This window comes from Mandrillus leucophaeus, unplaced genomic scaffold, assembly GCF_000951045.1.
Source record: "Mandrillus leucophaeus isolate KB7577 unplaced genomic scaffold, Mleu.le_1.0 Scaffold173, whole genome shotgun sequence".
NCBI classification, from domain to species: Eukaryota; Metazoa; Chordata; class Mammalia; order Primates; family Cercopithecidae; genus Mandrillus; species Mandrillus leucophaeus.
The window spans coordinates 5327742-5350874 of NW_012101732.1; the positions used below are offsets into that span (position 1 = coordinate 5327742).

The following is a 23133-nucleotide window of genomic DNA, read 5'->3' on the forward strand; positions in this document are numbered from 1 at the left end:
GGCACTTTTTCTGGAAAGGGCCAGACAGTAGTAAATATTCTAGCTTTGTGGGCCATATGGTCTCTGTCACAACTACTCAGTTCTGCCATTGTAGCCCAAATGCAGCCACAGACAATACATAAATAAATGAGTGTGGCAATGCTCCAATAACATTTTATTTGTGGACACTGAAATTTGAATTTCATACAATTTTTGCATGTCATGAAATACCATTCTTCTTTGATTTTTTCAATCATTTAAAAAATATAAAACCATCCTGAGGTTGCAGGCTGTATAAAAACAAGTACCCCGCTGTAGGCACCTGCTAAAATCAACTACAGCCCCCAGCCCTTTCTTCAGAAGACTCCGGCAGGCCTGCATGCCAGGTGATGCTTGGCCCACAAACCTTTGCAACAGGAAGAGAGAACTCATCACCTAGGGACTCCTGTTCTCTCCTTCAATACACGTAATTACTGTCAGAAAGGTTTTCCCATCCCATGCTGAATCAGTGCATTGTCATTCTGCTCACGGATGCTATTCAGTTCATTGCATGGGCATTTTTCTCCCTTGGAGTTGATCTTCTTTCACCACCCTGAGTTTTTGGTAGGATTATTATTCCATTTTTTTCCCAAGGGGATTTAAAGCAATGTTATCAAGTCTTTCTCCACCCCCACCCACTGTATCTTTCACTAAGAACTCATATAAACCCCATGGCTCTGACCTAGCTGTTAATCTTTCTAGTTATTTAAGTTCTTTGAAGTTAATTTATCCTTCTCAGAAGATAGGTAAGTAGTATACGGTAGGTATTTTAAAACTCTTTTGGTTCCTCCTCCTCTTCAAAGCAAGAAGTCAGCTAAAGAATTCATCTGCTATAATCCTGAACTCTGGGTTCCTGGATACTGAAAGATATGAGAGCAGTTTCTATCATCCAATATCTACATTGCATTTAGCTAAGACTCCATCCCTTGATCACTTGATCACAGTCTATTTCTTGCCGTTATTCATTTTAAGCTATTGATTAGAATCTTAAGGCAGTCACCAGCTGGAAGGATGGTTTCTCCTCACATCTATGATAAAAGAAACATAATCATAACTGGAATGAGGATGAAAGAGTACGCTAAAAAATGACTGGCAGTGAGGCAACAGCTAAAACGTTATACTTTCTTACTCAGTGTTCAACCAGCAATGGATTTTGGCAGCAAACAGACTGGACTTCCAATCCTGGCTCTCCCAGATGCATTCCTTTGGGCCTTATGTTTGTCTGAGTCTTGGTTTCCTGAAACTATAAAATAAGAATTACAACAAGTCATTAGTAGGGTTGCTGGAAGGACCAATGGGTTACCATATGTAAAACTCCTAGCACATCAGATGGTCAACAAATATTAGAATCTTCACTTTTCTGTCATTAGATGTTTTTTAAAAGCCAGCACCGCACTTTTTGGTGTTCTCTCACAGCTCATGGAGCCAAACTACCTAAGTTTGAAGTCCAGGGCTGCCCCTGCCAGCTTTATGACCTTGGGCAAACTGTCTAGAATCCCTAGGCTCCTGGTTTCTCTTCAAGAAGGGGGAGCTGATATCTACATGGAAGGTTACTGGCTGAATGGACCGTCGTAATACCTCAGAACATGTGTCACTCACTGTGGCTAGCCCACACCCGCTGACACTTCAGTGTGTATTTCCACCTCTCCACAGCACACCGTAATGACGCTATATCTGATCCGGCACCTTTTGACTGCAGAGTTCAGTGAGAAAGGCAGGTTTGCTCATCAAGCTGAACTAACCTTGGTTGATTTGGGACTCTTGTTGATTGGAGGTAACACAATGTTTAATTAAGACTCTAGAGCATTTGCCTGCACCATCCACACTCCCGGCTTCAGGGCTGCTGTGATAAAACACACAGACATATTGCAAATTAATTTCACAAGACTCTTGGGTGGATTCTTGGCCCATCAGTCATAGCAACACTTCTCAGCCCTTCTCCCGGGAGTGTGACTGGATTTCTAACCCTTCCACTTCCCAAAATGCTTTGAAATGGCCATTCTGTTTGTGTTCAATATCAGACTTTTTACTGGCACTCCAAGTTGGTATTTTGAAAGCAGGAGAGTAAAACAGAACACTGTGGAAAAGATACTTTAGTATCTGAGAGACCATGGTTCAAATCCCAGTTCTCCTGCTTAGAAATCATGTGACTGGGAGCTGGGGCTACACCTCAGAACCCTGGGCCTTTATCTTCTGTAACTCAAAGATCAACGCCTGTCTCATGGGATGCTTGAGAAGTTGAAATAACAGATTGTGCTCAAAATGGGAGGATCAATACATTGTACTCTAGGGGAGGAAACTCCTGTTTCCTCTACTCTCTTAGGTTCAGTTTCTGAGGTCCTGCAAATTAAACTAACAAAAGATAGATTACAGGAGAAAAATGGTTTTTTCATATGCTTGCAGGAGTCCTTACAAAATGAAATAAAAACCCTAAAGGGAGCCGGGCACGGTGGCTCACACCTGCAATCCCAGCACTTTGGGAGGCTGAGGAGGGTAGATCATGAGGTCAGGAGTTCAAGACCAGCCTGGCCAAGATGGTGAAACCCCGCCTCTACTAAAAATACAAAAATTAGCCTGGCGTGGTGATGGGCACCTGTAATCCCAGCTACTCAGGAGGCTGAGACAGAAAATTGCTTGAACCCAGGAGGCGGAGGTCGCAGTGAGCCGAGATCACGCCACTGTACTGCAGCCTGGGCGACAGAGTGAGACTTCATCTCAAAAACAAACAAACAAACAAAAAAATCCTAAAAGGGCCATCAGACTTGGGGACTTATACATCACTTTAACAAAAAGGTGAGAAATTTGTGGAGAAGTGACAAGACAAAGGAAAAGAGTTTTGAGCTTCTAGAGGCAGTATGATGTGGGAAGGAAATATATGGGGAAATCAATGGAAGCTAAGGCTTATTTTTGTGAGGTTTGTGTGCCCACTCAGCACCCACTTTCCATCTTCTTCATGGCCATAAAACTCTCCCCGGGAGAGAGAATTTCTCAGAAGTGTCTGTACATAGTCAGGTAGGAGACGCTCCAAGAAGGCTTCTTTCTGCCTCTGTTGATTCTCAGTGGCCTTCCACTCAAAATAATCCACGTGACCAAAGTCACTTATTAGGGGATAGTATATTTTGACTGGCATATTTTGATCCCCTTCAATATATAATTATTGTGGTCCTGTCATCACGTGACTTGCTCTTCTGCAAGGGTTGTGGAAGAAACAGAGATTTATAAATAATTATCCGATAATAATCATGAGAAATGTAGTGAAATAATGACAACTTAATTTTACGGTAAAGTTTTGGATATCTAATGCAGTCTTTTAAAGATATAACTTTGAGGACTCACTCTATCATATGAAGAATATTGTCTGTCTTGCTTACTATTGGAGTACCAACATCTTTTCTTATTTTTATTATTATCACTATATTATGTTGGTGCAGAAGTAATTGAGGTTTTTGCCATACTTTAATTCTATCACTTATTTGTTAAACATTTATATAGCACTTGCTCCGTGCCAGACACTGTCCACTGCAGTCTATCAATGTACCATATTTTAATCCTCAGGACAGTCTTGGGTGAGGCACAGAGGGGTTTAGTAAGTTGCACAGCAGAGCCAGGAAGTAAACCTAAGCAGTCCTCCAACTCCAGGGTCTGTGCTTCTAACAAATATGCCATGAGCTCCACAAATGCTTTTTGACTGAGCGAAGGTTAAGTAAGTTAGCCCAGATCACAATGGCCAACTCGAGATTCAAGTAAAGTCTATCTGACCTTAAACCCAGGCTGCCTCCCTGTCCTAGACAGTCCCAGAGTGGCCCCGACTTGCAAAGGGGAGCATAAGGCCAGATAGTCTCAGTTTTACTGTCAGTTGAAGCCTAGCCAGTCTGAAGTGTTCCTTTATAAAACTCTCCAATTATCCAAACTATGGATGTTCCAAATATTGCATGAGATACACTAAGATATTATTCATTGCTATCAGAAATTCAAATTTAACTGGGTGTCCTATGTTTTGTACTTGTTAAATCTGACAACCTTAATCCAAACATATAGTTGACTTGGCCAATGACAAAGAATTAAAAAACCAGGGAGAAGTAAAAATGCATTTTTCTCCAAGAACAGCATCAGTAGGAATTGTAGTCTTTGAGTAATAAATCTTAGCATGTTGGCTGGGCGCAGCGGCTCATGCCTGTAAACCCAGCATTTTGGGAGGCTGAGGCGGGCGGGTCATCTGAGGTCAGGAGTTCGAGACCAGCCTGACCAACATGGAGAAACCCTGTCTCTACTAATAATACAAAAATTAGCCAGGCAAGGTGGCGCATGCCTGTAATCCCAGCTACTCGGGAGGTTAAGGCACGAGAACCGCTTGAACCCGGAAGGCTGAGGTTGCAGTGAGCCAAGATTGCACCATTGCACTCTAGCCTGGGCAACAAGAGCAAAACTCTGTCTCAAAGAAATAAAAATAAATAACTCTAAGAATGTTTACTCTTAGTAGATGGAAGAGGGTGGTTAACATAATGAAGCAGGAGTCAAAAAGAGAGAAATGTGTAGCTATTATATAAATGTAAATAATGGTTTTTCTACTATAAGGTTTTATCTTTTAATTCCATATTCCTCTGGTATGATGCTGAGTCCTGAAATAGATACAGAAGAAGAAGGGGAGAAAGAGGAGAAAAAAGAGAATGATAAGAGAATGAGAAAGAAATTAAGATTCCTAATATCTACCATATTCCAGAGATTGTAGTAAGCATATTTCATTGCCTCATTTAATCTTCACAAAAATACCTTCAACGTAGCTATGACTCTGTCCATTCTACACATGAAACTCAAAAGGGAAGATAATGTTTGCACAGTCGTTGAGGTGCCAGAGGAAAGAATCCTCCTTTAGCAGGAATTGCCTGCCCACCTCCATCCCCCATCACCCTTTGCTAGAGAGAACGCTAAGTCCTGGCTTCACCAGGTGCTCGCTGTCTCTCTCCTTGTCTCTCTCTCTCTCTCTCTTTCTCTCTCTCTCTCTTTCTCTCTCTCTCAGTGGAGAATTTAGCACAGCCAGCCTTGAGTGTGAATTAGCTGAGCATGTGTCTACATCTTCTAAGTTACTAAACAGCCCAAGGGAAGTAGCAGTGTCTACTCTGTCCCTGTGTCTCCAGCCTGAGCTTGATGCCTGGTATGTGTTGTGAGCGTAACAATGTGCCAGGCACTGGGCAAAATGCTCTGGATTCGTTATCTTAAATCCTCAAAAAGACCCTGTGAGAGTTCTCTTAACTGGTTTGCAGATAAGGAAACTTGATATTCAGAGAGTAAAAAACAGACTTATGAGAATAGGCGAACTCCAAGAAAGCCCCAGCTTCTTGCTTCCTTGTAAGACCTGTCTCTGTGTGGGGTGGCACCTAGAACAAATGCCAGTCACGTATCTATCAATAATTTAAAAACTATTTAACTGTTTCTGGGATCTTTTAAGAAAATTCCACAGGGGCTTCCCATTCCTAATGGACAGCAGAACTTCTCAACATGCAATTTACCCTGAGGATGCTCCCTTCCGGCAACATTTTTCTCCAACCCAAGCACAGATTCTCTTGACTTTTCTTCCCTCCCAATTCACCTTCCAGATAAATCCATCCCTCTATCAATGGTAAATTTCTCCTCTTTTCAAATCATATCTGTGCAGCCTGTATTTAAGTTGTCATTACATTAATACCTACACAGAAAGACTGTGCAGTTATCAAGTATGAATCAGACAGTGTTTTGTGTGGCATCTGGCACGCAGGAAGTGCTCAATAAATGTTAGCCGTTATTCAATTTAGTCTCAGCTTTGCAGCTGTAACTATCATGATGATTTTGCATGGCAAATGCAAAGTGAGAATGGCTGACACAGAGTGCTGCAGAGAAGGGAAGAGATTGTGAACACTCATATACTCCTATGATGATATATTTTCCTATTTATGAGAGAAAGTGATGCTGTATTTGAAGGATATTTCCCATCTCAACAGCCAGAAAACCCATGGAAGAAACATTAATGCTCCCTGCATATGTATGCATCTCCCTCTACATTCCCAGATTTCCTGCAGTCATACAGGGTCATGTAAGTAATTTTGGTATGGGCTGCAAGCAAAAGCAAATGTGTTGCTTCCCGCCAAAGCACTTAAGAGTTAGTGCATAATCCCACAGCTCTCTCCCTTCCAGTGCCACAGTGAATCAAAATCTAAGGAGGCTACAGCTGCCACATGGAGGACTACAGAATAGTGAAGCGCCATTAACTGGAGTCCCTGAGAGACTGTGTGGAGCAGAGTTCCCCACCAAAATGCAGTGAATACATACTGCAAACAAGAAATCAACTTTTGTTGTTAAGCCCATTAAATTATTGAGTTAATTTGTTACCTTAGCTTCCTAACCTCTCCTAACCTAGTACAAAGCCTTTTTCAGATTGTGATTTTAATGATTCCTCAGGCACTGTTCTCAAGGGAAGGTCTGCATCAATGTGCTTAGTAATCTAGCCAGTTTCCTCCAAGTGCTTGCTTGCTTCATTCCAGGTGGGTCAGAGTATCACAGGCATGCTGGGCTTCCTGTCACGTGGTCCTCCAGTGAGGCTGTGCGTGGGCCTGGTGTGTGTCTTGTCCCTTTGGAACACAGGTGGGTCTGGCTGGAGTTCTGGAAGTGTCTGTGTTGTAGAATAAGTTTGAGTATCCACTATGCTTTAGAGAACCTCATTAGCCAACATTTCTGCCCAGAATCCTAAATGAATTATTTGTTCAAAATGGTAAGAATAACTTCCCCATTTCTGTTTTTCCCTTGACTTTTTGCATTTGATTCCCATCTATGCAAAAGAATTCTCTTCACCTCCACTGTTGCGACCTTTGTCCAAAGCATTATTTTCCTTTACCCGGACCATGAGAGAGCTTTCCAAACCAGCTTCTCCTCTTGTCTCTCCATGACCCATTCACCACCAATCAGCCTGAGTGATCTTTTCATAAGTCTTGTGATTTCATCTTCCAAGTTCCTCCCTCTTTTCTCTCCCCCTGCCCCAAATTATTCACAGAATTCCTACTTCTCTCTGTGTAGTGTACCAGGTCCTTTTCAGGCTCTGTGTGACCCTGCCTCCCTCACCATCCCTGCTTCCTACCACCTTCACCTGCTTCATTCTTTATGCCCCCATCACTGTTGGCCTTCTTTCAATTCTTTAAAGTAATACTCATGCCTACCTCAGACACTGGGCTTGTGCTGTTCTCTATACATCAAATATTCCCCCAATCAGTTAAATCCTACTCAAATGCTATTCATTCTTCGGAGCTCAGCTCAATGTCCCCTCTCAGGGAAGGCTTCCAGATTCCTGGGACTAGATCAGCCCCCTGTTACATACCCTCACCATTCTCTTCAAGGTATTCAATGTTGTTTTCCTATGTGTCTGTCTTTCCAGCACACACAATGCCTAGCAAATACTCGGCACTCAATAGCATGATCCATCATCAGTAGTTGGTCAACAAATATTTGATGACTAAATGATTAAATGAATGAATAAACTAGATGTGGGACTAAATGTCACTTCACAATCCCAGATCATAATTCTCTCATCTGTAAAATGGGTATGTTGAATCAAATTATCTCTAGTATTATGTCTTGGTTATAATTACTCTGATTAAACCTTTTTTACTTTAGTGTCTGGTATCAAAGGAGAAGCCAAGAAAGAGAAGGGAATGACCTTTTTACCTACGACAGGTAAGTGGGTAGTAAGGGCTCCTTTTCAGCTCACTGTTCTTGGACAAATTCCTTGACTTCCCCAAGCCTTACTTTCTCTACTGATAAGATAGCGATTGTATCCACATCTAACACTGTGACTAATAGTCACAACAATGGTTCCTGTGAGCTGCTCATTTCTTTATGGTTCATTGAATCCTTGTGATCTTAATAAATCCACAAAGACTGTGGCATTCCATTGGTGATAGAAGATTTTATAATGGGAAGTATTTTTACTTGCCATAATCGCCTTTGTAATAATTTCATCTTTCTTTGGCTTTCCTTTTTGATGCTATGAAATTGACTTTGCAGTACAATGGTGAATACATTGCAACAGGAAGGACAAGAGGAGTCAGGGAAAACAGGTTTCTGTTTCTAAATTTTAGTAAACAAGGAGGACAATTTTTGGTATGGTTTTGGTGGAAATTATGTTACTTTTTATTTTTATTCATTTATTTTTTTTTTTTTTGAGATGGGGTCTTACTCTGTCACCCAGATGGGAGTGAGGTGGCACAATCTCAACTGACTGCAACTTCCACCCGCCAGACTCAAGAGATTCTCCCACCTCAGCCTCCTGATAGTTAGGACCTCAGGCATGTACCACCACATCTGGATAGTATTTTGTACTTTTGGTGGAGACAGGGTTTCACCATATTACCCAGGCAGGTCTCTAACTCCTGAGCTCAAGGGATCCACTCACCTTAGCCTTCCAAAGTGCTGGGATTACAGGCGTGAGCCACCAGGCCTGCACTATTTTTATATTCTCATTTATTTTTAATTAGTACATTCACACAGTTCAAACAGCAAAAGGTACAAAAGTGTATAAAGTTAAATGCTCCCCCAGCTGACAGCTTCCCTTTCCTGATAGCACCAATTGTACCAATTTATTGTGTATAAGTAGGATAACTTTCCATAAATATTTTTCCTATTTGAGCCTCCAATTTTCTCCTCCTTAAATGGGAACTACAATTCTTGCCCCACAGGTAATCATGAAGGATAAAAGGTGATAAAATACTAAACATGAAGAAGTACAAAAAGTGCTAGGAAACTTCTATTTTAAAGATATTATTATGGTGGTCTTTTTATCCAAAAATAGAAAAATATCTTTTTGTAATCTGTCAGGGTACTTATTTGAAAAATGCTCTGTATTACATCCTATTCAAAAATCTGTGCTCCACTGGTGTTTAGTTCAGACTTCAAATATTGTTATCAAAATCCACTCAAGGATTTGTAATTTAAAAAAGGAGTGGTAGAAATACTCTTTCCTTGGTGAAAGGAATGGTGCTAAAAAAAAAAAAAAAATGCTGCTCAGTGAGTAAGATGACACAGGGCCCCCCATTCTGGCTGGAAAGGTATAGGAATCCTGCCAGCCTCGTAGCCTGGGGCATCCCTGCTGCCTGGAGACTCAGAACTGACATAATCCTGGTCCCTCACCTGCATGGAGAACTCTGTTGCCTTGGCAGGTCACAAGCAAGGTTGATTGGTGCCTCCTGCAGATCTTATAGCAGCTGGTGAAGAGTAGACTGCTTAGGTAAAGTGCCACGCAGGTGCCTGAGGGGTTGAAGTGGCCTCACCCAAGCTAGAGAGCTGACTAGTTGGCAGCATTTGCCCTGCTTGATTATATCTGTCTCAGACTTCCTTTCGTTGTGACATAAGCCCCTTGCCTCCAGTAGCCCTATTATGGGGAAGGGGGGTCAGAGTCCCCACCGACCTCTAACCCCAGAAGCTCTGTTATTTAACCAAAAAGCTTGACAATTGGTAAAAGGACAAATTGGCTTAAGCAGGCAACAGTTGACTTGACTCAGTTTCAACATGGTATCCGAAAAGCAGAAGATAGCAACTTAAATGGCCACTGACGGATAAACAAAAAAAGGAAATGCGGTATATACATACAATGCAATATTATTTGGTCTTAAATAAGAAAACGCTGCCATATGCAATAACATGAGTGAACCTGGAGGATAGTATGCTAAGTGAAATGAACCAGTCACAGAAGGACAAACACTGCGTGATACCACTTTCATGAGGTATCTAAAATAGTCAAACTCACAGAAGCAGAGAGTAGAAAGTTGGTCACCAGGGGATTAGGAGAGAGAAATGGGAGGTTTGCTGTCCCAAGAGTATGAAATTTCAGTTACGCAAGATGAGTAAGTTCTAAAGATCTGCTGTACAGCATAGTGACGATCGGTAACAATACCGTATTGTGCAGTTAAAAATCTGTTAATTGGGCTGGGTGTGGTGGCTCACGCCTGTAATCCCAGCACTTTGGGAGGCCGAGGCGGGTGGATCATGAGGTCAGGAGTTTGAGACCAGCCTGACCAACATGGTGAAACCCCATCTCTACTGAAAATACAAATATTAGCCGGGCATGGTGGCATGGGCCTGTAATCCCAGCTACTCAGGAGGCTGAGGCAGGAGAATTGCTTGACCCCAGGAGGCGGAGGTTGCAGTGAGATCACACCACTGCACTCCAGCCTGTGCAACAGAGCGAGACTCCAACTCAAAAAAAAAAAAAAAAAAATTTAATAGAGTAGATTTCATGTTGTTTTTCAATAAAATTACAATTAATTTAAATTACATTAAAAAGTAAAATAAAAAGAAGCGAGCGAGAACATGGACAAAGAGTTGAGATTGCTTTTTTCTGATTTTATCTTAGCCACTAGCCCAATATGGGATTTAGGTACATCAAATCAAGTTTGGGGATTTCAGTTTATCCATTCTTCAAAGTGTTGGACAAGATGATTTCTGAGGATGTTATGAAGTGTTTGAGGCTGTACTTTCAGGTTCCTATTTGATTCATGAAAACTTTTATTTCGGTGTCTGGAAATAAAGATGTTAAGAAGGAAAAAGACGGGACATTCCTCGGTGTAAGGGGTAACTACATCAGCCCTGAATCTTGACTTCCTCTGTAACACAGAGCACACTTTTCAGACTCTGCGGCTTGTTGCTTTCCATTTGTAAAATGAAAATGTAAAATAAAGCACCTTCTCCATCCTGTTGGTACCTACTGTTGCAGTGGTCATTTTTCATGTTACATGTGATACTGGCTTTTTGTGTGTCAGCTTCTTTTCTGAACCTCTCCGTGACCCTGACAAGACGTGTCGCTTCAGTGTCGCATTTAATTTAATAAAATAAATTGTAAAGTAGGGCACCTTCTCCATCCAGATGTAACATGAAAAATGACCACTGCAACAGTCATAGTCACAAGTGCAGTGTCATTCTATAGCATGTGGTCCAAAACAACTGATCCTTCTGGTCTCTGCTTAATGTCACTTCCACAAGAAGGCCTTCTCCATCCCCTGACACCAGGCTAGTGCCCTGGTGCTCCCACACTATGTTGACATTCCTCTCTTGTCACAACATGTGAGTCTCCTCCTCCCTGACCAAATCACACACAGGAAGCCCCATGGAGCTGGAGACTGGGTTCATTCCCCTTTACCATTTCATATTGCCTAGCATATTGCTTGGCCCTCAGTGAATATTTGTTGAATGAACCAATGAAGATTGAATGAATGAATGCCTTTGAAATTTCATATTTTTCTTTGACATTTTCTCCTTTGGCCGCATGAAATTTGCTCAGTAGTCAAGAGGCCTAATATTTTGGCCATTGCTCCACAGTTCTAGAAAGTAGGTTCTGAACCCTTTATTACCACTGCTCAAGGTTTTTCTCCTCTCTGGGCCTCAGTTTCCCTACTCGGTTAAGGAGTGGGGTAAATAAGACCCCCTGTATCAGAATCACCAAGCTTATTTATTAAAACGTGGATTTCTAGGCCACACCCATCCCAGAGAGGTTAGAATCTGTATCAGGGCCATACAGAGAAGTCTGGGATCTGCCTTTCCTCAGTGTCTGCCACTGACTCTCGCACGGAGAGCAGATGCCAAAGAAGCTTCCAAGACTTCTTCCGTTCCTGGGGGTAGGAACTGGACCACTCGCATTTTTCTCATGAAGACTGTTTCCTTCCCAGTGTCTGGCCTTAGAGGAGAAGAGAGGAAGGAGAAGGGGGTGGCGTTTCTTGCTACAACGGGTGAGTGCTGCTCCCCAAAATCCCTTGGGTTGTCTGGGCTGCAGAGTAATTCCTCCACTTCTCTGAACCTCTGTTGTTTCCCACAGTGGAGAGAACGTCATCTCTCTAATCATTATCTGATCATTAAGTAAAAGTTGAAGAAGGCAACGTTTGAATAAATAGGAGCATCAACAACTGTTTCCATCTTGTCAACTGTTATTTCCAAATCTTTTTTCTTTTAGATGGAGTTTCACCCTTGTTGCCCAGGCTGGAGTGCAATGGCACAATCTTGGCTCACTGCAACCTCCACCTCCCAGGCTCAAGCAATTCTCCTGCCTCAGCCTCCCAAGTAGCTGGGATTACAGGCACCTGCCACCACATCCTGCTAATTTTTATATTTTTAGTAGATACGGGGTTTCACCATGTTGGCCAGGCTGGTCTCAAACTCCTGAGCTCACGTGATCCACCCACCTTGGCCTCTCAAAGTGCTGGGATTACAGGCGTGAGCCACTGTGCCTGGCCAGTTTCCAAATCATTAAGGAATAGCCGGAGGAAGTGAGAATTTTAACTCCACTCGCTGCACGCTGCCACTCCTACCACACCTGGGAGATTTCTCCCTCCATCCTGGGTCATATCCTGGACCTATTAATTCTGAATTTTCGAGGATGGAGCCCAGGTACTGGAATTGTGGAATTTAAAATATATATATTTCCAGGTGATGTCAATGCTCAGCCAGGTTGTGTGGACCCCACTTTTACACGGGGTACTTATTTTCAAAGAACTGCTGAGAACTCCTGCAATGCCCTTGGGCTTCCCATTATGCTTGAGATACGTTTTATATGAGTCCTGAGTCTCTCCAAATGCAGAGATGCAATCGTCACTAAAAGTTAATGTTTCCTGTGCTTCATTGGGATTTCTCTTATCTATATTTGTCACTCTGTTGACTGTCACCTCCTAAGATCGGGACCCTCCTCTTGACTTGGAACCCCTTGTGCCTGACACTTGGTTTGTGTTCAGCACATGTGCAAAGAAGTTGAATATCTACCTGAAGTTTGGAAATGAGGAACTTTTTCTCTTGCCGAGAAAAGCCTGCCAGTGACATTATCTCTGAATCTCTTTCAGAGCTGCCTGCAAGGTCAATCGATCTTTCCGCACTTAACCTGACGGAGCTTGTGAATGGGATGTTGAGTAGAGCATTAAAAGGTAATCATTTTTTAAAAACACAATCCAGGTCCATGCATTTTATTGTACCAGTGTCTTTTCTGAACCTTTCTGTTGCCTCGACAAGACACTTCACTTCTGTGTCTCAAGTTTCTCGGTGTTCAGAGTGGAGAATAGGCTGAACTCAGTGGCCCAGGCCTGTAATCCTAGCACTTTGGGAAGCTGCTTGAGCTCAGGAGTTTGAGACCAGCCTAGGCAACATGGCAAAACCCCGTCTCCACAAAAAATACAAAAATTAGCTGCGTGCAACGGTGCATGCCTGTGGTCCCAGCTACTCAGGAGGCTGAGGTGGGAGGATTGCTGGAGCCCAGAAGGTCAAGGCTGCAGTCAGCTATGATCATGCCACTGCATTCTACCCTGAGAGAAAGAGTGAGACTTGGTCTCAAAAAACAAAAACGGAAACAGAATGCAGAATTCATTGTCCCACCTAACTCAGAATGACGTAGAAGATTTATAAGAATTTTGACAGTAAATTGCATTCCAGACATCGTATGTTTGTAATTGTAACTCTGTTGCCATAAACTAATAATAATTACTCATTGATTAAGTTAATATGATTCTGGATTTCTTTTTTTAAGACCATATTATGATTACGATATTATTGTAATCTTCTTTCTGTGTTCTTTAGCGTCTAGCAAAATGATTTGTATGTAACACATATTTAGTGAATGACAGCAAACCCTGAACGATCCCTAGCGTACACTCCTCGCTGCCTTCATTATTTATTCTCACATTCTTCAGTCAATGTTCATAGAACACCTATCACATGTCAGGCACTATTCTAAGTATTGGCGGATAAGGCAGTAAACAAAAAACAGAAATCTCTGGCCTGGGGGAGCTTCCATTCTGTTGGGTGAAGGGGTAGCCAAAAACAAACAACAAACATGTAATTTAGAATAAGGGGGATGGAGAACGCCAATTCAGCATTGAGGTCTATGTAAATGGCATTCCCTAGGATTGTGCAATACACACACTGCACAACTGTGCCTGGTGGCTCTACACTTGTTCACTTACACATTTACCCATAAACATTATTATCCATCCCTGTCCCAATGCCTGTTACTGTAAATCACAGGGATATAGCTCCTGCCTCCAGTTTGCCCTCATGAGAGTTGCCGTGGATAGGGCTGCCTTGGGAGGTGCACGATAAGAAGGCAGTAGTCTACCTGCAGAGGGTGCTGTGGAGAGACTGAATCATCAGATGGAGGGATGGGCTGCAAAATATTTAGCCCTTCCAGCCCTGAACTGTTAATCCTGTCCTTTCCTCTGCAAGGCCCTGCCCTGGACTCTGCGAAATTTTGCAGAGACTTGAATGCCGTAACTGGTACCCTCAAGGAGCTCAAAACTCTTCCAATGACTAATTTAATCCTTGTATAACCTCCATGGGGTGGTACTCTCACTCCCATTTTCTAGATGCAGACATTGAAGCAAGCCCATTGCCATATGGAATTGGAATTCAGACATGTTTAATCTGGGTTTGTGATGTAGGCCAAAGTTCCCGAAACTTGTTGCACAATAAGAAGGACCTGACATACTTATTAAATATTCATCTCCCCAGGTTCCTGCTCTAGAGATTCTGATCCAGCTGATCTTGGATGGGACCCAAAACGTACATTTTTACCAAGTGCTATTTGTGATTCTTATCATGAAAAAAACTGAGTACTGGAGTATTCACATTTTGGTGTATACCCCATTCTTCTAAGGAGCTTATTAAATACAGAGTCTGGTTCTCACCCAGTGTACCGCATTAGGGTCTCCAGACGGCAATAGCCAGAGAGCCGAGGGGGAGAATGGGCACCGCTGGTGCTTTGCGTGCACCAAAGTTTAATGATTCTGCCATTCCATCCACCATCAAAGTGGGTCACAAATTTATATGAATAAAAATCACCTGAGGCCGGGCACAGTGGGTCATGCCTATAAACCCAGCAGTTTGGGAGGCTGAGGTGGGAGGATCACTGGAGCCTGAGAGGTCGAGGCTGCAGTGAGCTGTGACTGCATGATTGTATTCCAGCCTGAGTGACAGAGCAAGACCCTATCTCAAAAAAAAAAAAAATTCACCTGACAACTTCGTTAAAATCCAGAACCCTGGGCATACCCACCTTTCCCCTTTCTTCACCATCTGATTTAGTAGACCTGAGTCACATCCAGGAATGTGCCCTTTTAATAGGTGCACCTTGTGAATTGATGCAGGTGGCTGATTCTCAGACCATGTTCTGGAAAGATATCCCTCTGCTGCACTGTCTTCCAGATACAAACCAAGAACAGGCACTGATGGAGAGTAGACAAGATGCTCATGCATGTATTCCTAAACCTGATTGTTTATGTTAGTATTACTGGTTTAAAAAAAATTCCCTTTCTTTATGTAGTAGACTGAAAATGGCCAAAGATATCCACTTTGTAATTACCAGAATCTGTGAATACTTCTTTATATGTCAAAAGAGTGAATATCACCTGATATGATAACATATTGATTGATTGAGTTAAAGATTTCGAGATGAGGCCATTGTCCAGGATTATCTGTGTTGTGCCAGATGCCACCACAAGGGCCCTTACGAGAAAGAGGCAAAGGAGACACACACAGAAGAAAAGATCATGTGATGATAGAACAGAGAGAGATGTGGCCACAAGCCAAGGGACACAGGCAGCTGCCAGAGCTGAGAGAGGCAAGAACAGATACTCCTTTAGAAACCTTGAAGGGAGTGTGCCCTACTGAGTTTCAGACTTCTAGTCCCCAGAACTGTGAAAGAACAAATTTCTGCTGTTTTAGGCCACCGAGTTTGTCATAATTTGTTACAGCAGCCTCAGGAGCCTAATACACCTTGGAATCTTACTTAGAGAGTTGCTACAGCTTGGGATGGATCAGGAAATATAGACAAATGATACATACTCTTCAGTTTTTTGGTTTAGTTTTACTTTGTTATTTTTTATTTCTATTACTTTTTTGTTTGCTTATTTTCATCATTGCTTTCTTTATCTGTATTGTTAATTTCTAGGGACTGTTTACCTATTTGTATCATTTACTCATTGTTACCTTAGTAGCCATTTGTCTGTCTCTTTATCTGGTATGTTTTGGCAGATAGCAAGAAGTTCTTCTCCTTGCTGAGTGTCACTTCCTACAGTTCCTTCGCCTTCCACAAGTTTTCTGTAGCTGTTTACAACAGTGAGTGCTGCCTAGCTCTTCTTGATGGTGGTGGTAGTGGTGGAGATGTGTTGCAGGGCCGGTCTGTGTGTCAGGATCTCTGTTGAATCCTTTCTCTTCACAGTTTCTAACCTGAAGACGGTGGATCCCGCCAAATTCCCTACAAGGTATTGCTACTGTTTAAACAATCGGACCAATGACTTATCAGGTGGGTACAGCTAACTGTGAGGCTTGCAGCTTTTCTAATTTTGCTTGTGTCCTTTTAGATAAGTTTCTGTTTTTCCTCAATGTAAGATAGGAAAATATGTTCCTATCCACTGCCCTTAACCATGTGCATATTCATTATCCCAGTGAAAAACAGTTGTGTGTGCAAAAGGGACAGGAGGAAAATGTTCATGAAGCACTATTTTAATTGCAAAATTGAGGAACAACCTAAATATCCATCATGAGGGAAAATGGTTAAGTAGTTTCCATTAAGTCTCCAAAGTCTAATTAAACTTTGGAAAACAGCCACAGATAATACATAAATGAGAGCGAGTCCTCAAATTTGGCCTGTGCATGGAAAAACTTCCAAGAGATTTTTAATTACAAAAAGAAAGTTACCCAAAAATATGAAGAGCACAGTGTTATTGATAAGAACACATATGTGGGCACCAGATAGGTGATTCCCTCTGAAAAGAAGATTGGAGTGTGTTTTAGAGTGGAAGAATGTTGGTTAAAAGAGCCTTAGATTATCTGAACTTTTTTTCCCAAGGAGAGTATATTCATGTGCTAGTTTTATAAATAAAACTTTAAAGTATTACATGTTCCTTATTTTAGAGAACACTGAAAAATAAAAGTGACAATTTTTGCACCACTAATTCACCCATTCAGTAATTCTGTCTGAGCGTGCACTATGAGCCATGCACCCTTCTAGGTATGGGTAAAGCACACAGAGCAAAGTGAACACACCTCCTGCTCCCATGGCACATAGATTCCTAGCGGGGAGCAGAGAGTAAATAAATGCACTGCAAGTACATGATATGTGGGCTGACAGCCTGACCATGGGGACCATGAACCAGGGGAAAGCTGGAGGGAAAAGTCACGGTGGGGGATATTACTGTGTGTAGGGTGGTCAGGAAAGTCTCCTCCAAATGAGGTAAGGGTTGAGGGGTGATCTTCAGGATGTGAGGGGCCAGCCCTGTGGTTATTCCTGGGTACAGTGTTCCAGACAAATGCCTAAGCAGCAGCATGAGGAGGACCAGAGAAGCCAGCATAGGTGGAGCCGGTTAGCCAGGACAGAGTTGTAGGAAATTAGCTCCGATTGGTGAGGGCAAAGTGGGGAGGGTGTTGCAGAGCACATAAAAGTTTAAGGTCTACTGTAAGGATTCTAGTTTTCACCCGGAATAAGAAGGAAGCCATTGTGATTGTCTGCACAGGGAACAGACATGATCTGACATTTTAAAAGGATCCTTCTGGCTGCTTGTTGAAGACTAGATTGTAAGGGAAGCACGCACTAAAGGCCACCAAAGCCTCTTGTACTTTTCCCCACTTAGTCTAATATTAATATTTTCCACCATATTACAAGCTCTTCATAAACATTTGTAATGGCTATGTAACCAGTGAATGCAAGCATTCTCTTAGCCACTACGCTGTTCTTAGACTTTTGAGTGAATCTAGGTTTTTCTTAATATAATAATTTTGCTTTGGACATCTTTGTGCATAAACTCTTCCCTGTTTCAGATTATTTCCCCCACAGAGTAGAATTTCTAAAACAAATATTGTGAAAATATTAAAGGAAAGAATTACTAATATTTAATGAGTACTATATGCCAGACCCTACATTGAGTACTTAATGTCTATTATCTTACGTAATTTACCCTGTGAATCTCATCAACAAATACATTTGCGAGGAAAAAAATTCTTCATAATCACGCCTTTCTCACCATTTCATTAACCCCTGCTGAGGGTAGAAGTCTGTGCTGAGTGTGTCCCTACCCTGATTGTGTGAAAGATACAAATAAGATTTTAAAAGTTACATCTGCCTGGAGAAAGTTTATAATTTTATTTCATGAGTCAGATCATGTTTCCACACACTTGTAACAATTATATGAAAAGAATGATCCATGGATCTTTATCTACTGATAAAATTGCATGCTGTTCCTCTGGTAGGTCACAGCAACTTTCGCAAGGTTTGACAAGAAGTCACAGCGCTACCATGAGGGGCTGTACACTTAGGCCAACAACTTGCCGTTGCTCAGCGCCTTTGGGGATGATGTCTTTTTGGATGATCTTTAGATCTGGATCATTTTCTTTTTAATGTTTTCAACTCTGACCTATAGCCCTCCTTTGAGGGTATATTTGCATATTTTCCTTTTTTTCTTCCTAAATGAAACTTGCTTAAATTTTCTTGATTTTAAAAATAATGTATTGTGATATCAAGATGCTATGCAACATGGACAGGTAAACTAAGAAACCAGAAATAACTGATATCCCACCATCCACTGGTAGTCACTATTAACATGCTGATGAATGTTATATAAGGCTGTCTATACTACCTATATAACCCACTTATCTATCCAACCTGTCATCTAAGCTACTTATCTAACCTACCTACCTACCTATGTACCCCAACTAATATCTACTCATTTGTGGAGACATCCTGCTCTACATATAGGAACCCATTCTCTGTATTATTTAGAATACAGGGTGGGCTACTATAACAAATGACTCCAAAATAGTCCAGTTTAAAGAAGGTAGAAGTTAATTGCTTTCATGTGTGATAATCTGGGCATGTAGACATGCTGGGGCTGCTCTAATGGTTTGATGGTTTTGGGACCCAGGCTCCTTCTAGCTTGTTGCTTTGCCTTACATATGGATCTGTGTTCTCATAGCCTAAGGTAGGCTGTCTGCACATCCACAGTCCAACTACAAGGAAGGGGAAAAAGGATTTGGAAGGTGTATTAGTCCATTCTTCCATTGCTACAAAGAAATACTGGAGACTGAGTAATTTATAAAGAGAAGAGGTCTAATCGGCTCATGGTTCTGCAGGCAGTACAGGAAGCATGACTGCTTCTGCTCAACTTCTGGGGAGGCCTCAGGAAACTTACAATCATGGCAGAAGGGAAGGAGAAGCAGGCAGATCTTACATGACTAGAGCAGGAGCAAGGGAGAAAGCGGGAAAAGGAGTTTTAAACAACCAGATCTCGCAATAACTAACTCACTATCATGAGAACAGCACCAAGGGCATGGTGCTAACCCATTCATGAGAAGTCTGCCCCCACGATCCAATCACCTCCCACCACACCTCACCTCCAACATTGTGGATTACAATTTGACATGAGATTTGGGCAAGAACACAGATCGAAACCATCCCACAAGGCATGCACAGGTACTATGAATTCACAGCCTGGAAACCATTCACATTTCTCTTACATCCTATTGCCCAGAATTTAATCTCATGGCTACACTCACCCACAAAGCAAGCTTGAAATTATAGTCATTGTGTTAAACCACCATGTTCCCAACTAAAATTTGATACTCTCTTACTAAAGGAAGGTGGGAGAATCGATATTGAAAGACAACCATCAGTATCTTTCATTTTTTTCATGTAATTTTATAATCCACTCTCAAACTAACCCATATGTCTTTAAAAATCCATTTAATTCCAGTGAATGCAAGTATGCCTCATCCTTCACATGAATTCTTAGTATTCATTGACAGAATGTACCATGATTTATTTAATTTGTCTCCTCTTGTTGGAAACTTGGCTAATTCCTCATATTTTTGCAATTATAAACAAGGCTGTGATGAACACCTGTGTAAAATCACTTAGAATACTTGCCCAATTACCTCTGCAGAATAAAGCCCTCAAAATAGAATTGTTGGCTGACAGGGAAACAATATTATAATGATCTGAATTGCTAAAATGTGTTCTAAAAGTCTTGCATGCGTTTACAATCTTACCAACAATGTTTGAATGCCTATGTTTCTCCACTCACATTTGCCAACACTGAGTGTTAAGAGACAGTCTTAAATCATTACCAAAATGATAGGTAAAAAGGTTTTCTTAATTCTACCTTCTATTTATGTATGAAGGTAGTCATGAATTATTCATTTTGATCATTGCTAGTAAATTAGATAATTCAAACTTTCATAAATGCAAAGAATATCTTTGAGTTAATAATAACTGGCTTTCTCCCAAACCTAAAAAGCAGATTGTGAAAACAGTTCTAAAGGGAGAATTGACAAAATGCATTGAGCAAGAGGTTTCATGAGTGGTGGTAAGAATACTGGGAATAGTGGAAGCTTCAGCCCAAGGCAGACCTCAAGTGAAATCCAAGCTCTGCCACGTACTCTGGAACTTTGGACAAGTTACATCATGTCTCTGAGCCTTGGGCAAAACCTGGACTCCATGTTTTGTGTGTGGCTTCAAAGCCATGCTCATAGCTTCTATGCAAGATTAATAATGACTTCCAAGTTGCATTTTATTGGTCTGTTTATGAATCTTGCTTCCCCACTAACCTCAACTTCTTCTGTATGTCTTACACAACTCTCCAGTACCTAGTAAGTGTATGGCACACTGCTAATGCTCAATGAATATTTATTAGATAAATGGAGTAATAAACAAAGGAGAATTTTTAGAAGCAGGAAGAAAATATATGGAATGACTAAGAGATAATACCCTTCCTCAGTTTCCACAATTGACTAAGAACAGACTGGTCTAAAGAGACAGAGAAGGAGGCCAAGGCAGGTGGATCACAAGGTCAGGAGATCAACACGGTGAAACCCTGTCTCTACTAAAAATATTTAAAAATTAGCCAGGTGTGGTGGGGGACCCCTGTAGTCCCAGCTACTTGGGAGGCTGAGGTAGGAGAATGGCGTGAACCTGGGAGGTGGAGCTTGCAGTGAGCCAAGATTGTACCACTGCACTCCAGCCTGGGCAACACAGCGAGACTCAGTTTCAAAAAAAAAAAAAAAAGACAGAGAAAGAGGGTGCCCATGTTTGCATATACAGATGTCTGTACCTGCATAGGTATACTACATACTGCATAGGTGTTCTCCCTCCAGGAGGTTAAAATGTGCCTGTACAGAGGTAGTAAGAGCACCTCATGGCTTCGGTTCTTACATAGTAGTGCCCATCATCTGTTGGTCTTGGCTACACATTCCACTAATTGTCACATAACATTTTCCTACCTCTTGTGGTTCTGTATTTTCAAGTTAGCTTGCTCCTGCCCAAACTCATGATCCCATTAATAAGTGAAAGGAGCATTTACACAGTATGATGGGAAATCATCCATTGGACACAAGAAGCTTCCTCTCTAGAAAATGACTGGGACTCCTCAAACACATTCGCCTTGTTTAGAAGTCAAGAATGTGTTGGATTGTGGAAAGCCATAAATGAACAAAGAAGGAGATGGCAGCTGTTTGACTAGAAGAATATTAGGAATTTTCACAGTCAATGGTGCCCACCATGTCAGGCAATGGCCCTGTTCAAACTCAGCTGAGAAAGAAAGTCCACAACGATTGTATAACCTGAAATGCTGAAAAATATTATCTCAGACACCACTTCCCACCACCACCACCACCACCATGAGTCCCCTTAAAAGGGGGGCAGAAGGAAAGGTTCCTGGTGATAATTTTATAAAGTGTCTTGTCTCTATTGTTCATAGTTTATAATCCACCAGTAAATTTCACATTGCACTTTCATTTTCCAACTCCAAAGTCTGTAAATTTACCTTACTTGTCTGAGGGGCTCTTCCTATCAGATGGAGTTGGTATTCTAAAAACGATTAGGTAAAACAATGGGGAAACCCCCCCAAAAAGACCATTATTCAACAATGTGGTCCTTCTTAGCTCTTAGATGTTAGTAGAGAAGGGGTTGGGAGAGAGGACAATAAAAGAAGAAAGATTTTAACAGTGGATCCAAAGTTTACCTCTGTCCTGAAATCAAGACTTTTCCTTTTTTAGAATTAGTAGTATTTCTCTATACCATTGTTGATATTCCTCAATACACTAAACTAAATCAAACTTGTAAAATCTACTCTGAAAAATCCACATACAGTATACTTTTCTCCTTTTGTCTCTGAAGCAGAAATTTAAACCTCCTAAATTTGTCTTGCAGATTTTACAGCTCTACTGGTAGATATCATTGGAAATTCCACCAGCTACCTCACAGAGATTTTTAAGTCAACCTCCATCCTCTCAGGTGTGTTCATCTTGCAAACACTTTGGTAATTTTGAGGTTTAGCATCTGTTGTGGTAGATAATCAAGCATAGTATGTTCCTCACTCCAACCCCTGCCATAGGTTAGGCTGGCAGAAACCTTCATATTATCTTTATTTAGATAATCAGTGTGGCCCAGTTTCCACACCAATAAATACACCAATATTTAAATCTTCATATTTCTGGGATGCGTAAAATTGGAGGAAGAATCCAAAGCTCAAAAGTTAAAGGAACGTAGGCAGACTCAAGAAAACATCTTCTGATGGGTCAATATACCCCCATTTTAAGGAGGACAAAACTGAGATCTAGAGAGGTTGAATATTTTACTCAAATTTGGTGCCAGAATTCAGGTTTAAATCTATATGGAGCCTAAGCCCATGTTTAGAGTACAGTTAAGAAACATACGCCTCATTTATAAGGTGGTTTCATGTAACCCCCAGGAAAATCACATTTCCTTAGGGACCCACTTTGAAAAGCAAGGATCATTCTGGTCTCAGCAGAAAGATGGTGTGATGCACTGTGGAGCAGCTACTGTTTTAAAAGCAGGAGGAAGGGAGAAAGAGAAATAGTAACAGCTACCATTAGGTGTCAGATAATATTCTAAGGGCTTTCCATGTATTCTTGCATTGGATCCTCACTACAACCTTTTGGGGCAGCTACTATATTTATCCCTACTTGACAGGTGAGGAAACTGTCACAGAGGGGTTAAGTAAATTGCTCAACGTCACTCTGCAGAAGCAGAATTCTAAACCAGGTGATCTGGCTCTTAGCCTGTGCTCTTATGTTAGTATGCTAATGTATATAATAATAGTAATACATTAATAATAACAA

The 23133-nt window shown here is 41.5% G+C and overlaps 1 protein-coding gene across 1 annotated transcript in view; it reads left to right on the forward strand.

The window, feature by feature from the left end:
• The first annotated feature begins 6554 nt into the window (after window positions 1-6554).
• HHLA1 (HERV-H LTR-associating 1) overlaps window positions 6555-23133 on the forward strand; it is a 36474-nt gene continuing 19895 nt past the window's right edge. The window contains exons 1-7 of the mRNA XM_011977109.1: window positions 6555-6633; window positions 7657-7716; window positions 11700-11759; window positions 12861-12941; window positions 16036-16119; window positions 16223-16306; window positions 22202-22285. Coding sequence (XP_011832499.1) covers window positions 6555-6633; window positions 7657-7716; window positions 11700-11759; window positions 12861-12941; window positions 16036-16119; window positions 16223-16306; window positions 22202-22285 — 532 coding nt within the window. The remainder of the gene's footprint in view (window positions 6634-7656; window positions 7717-11699; window positions 11760-12860; window positions 12942-16035; window positions 16120-16222; window positions 16307-22201; window positions 22286-23133) is intronic.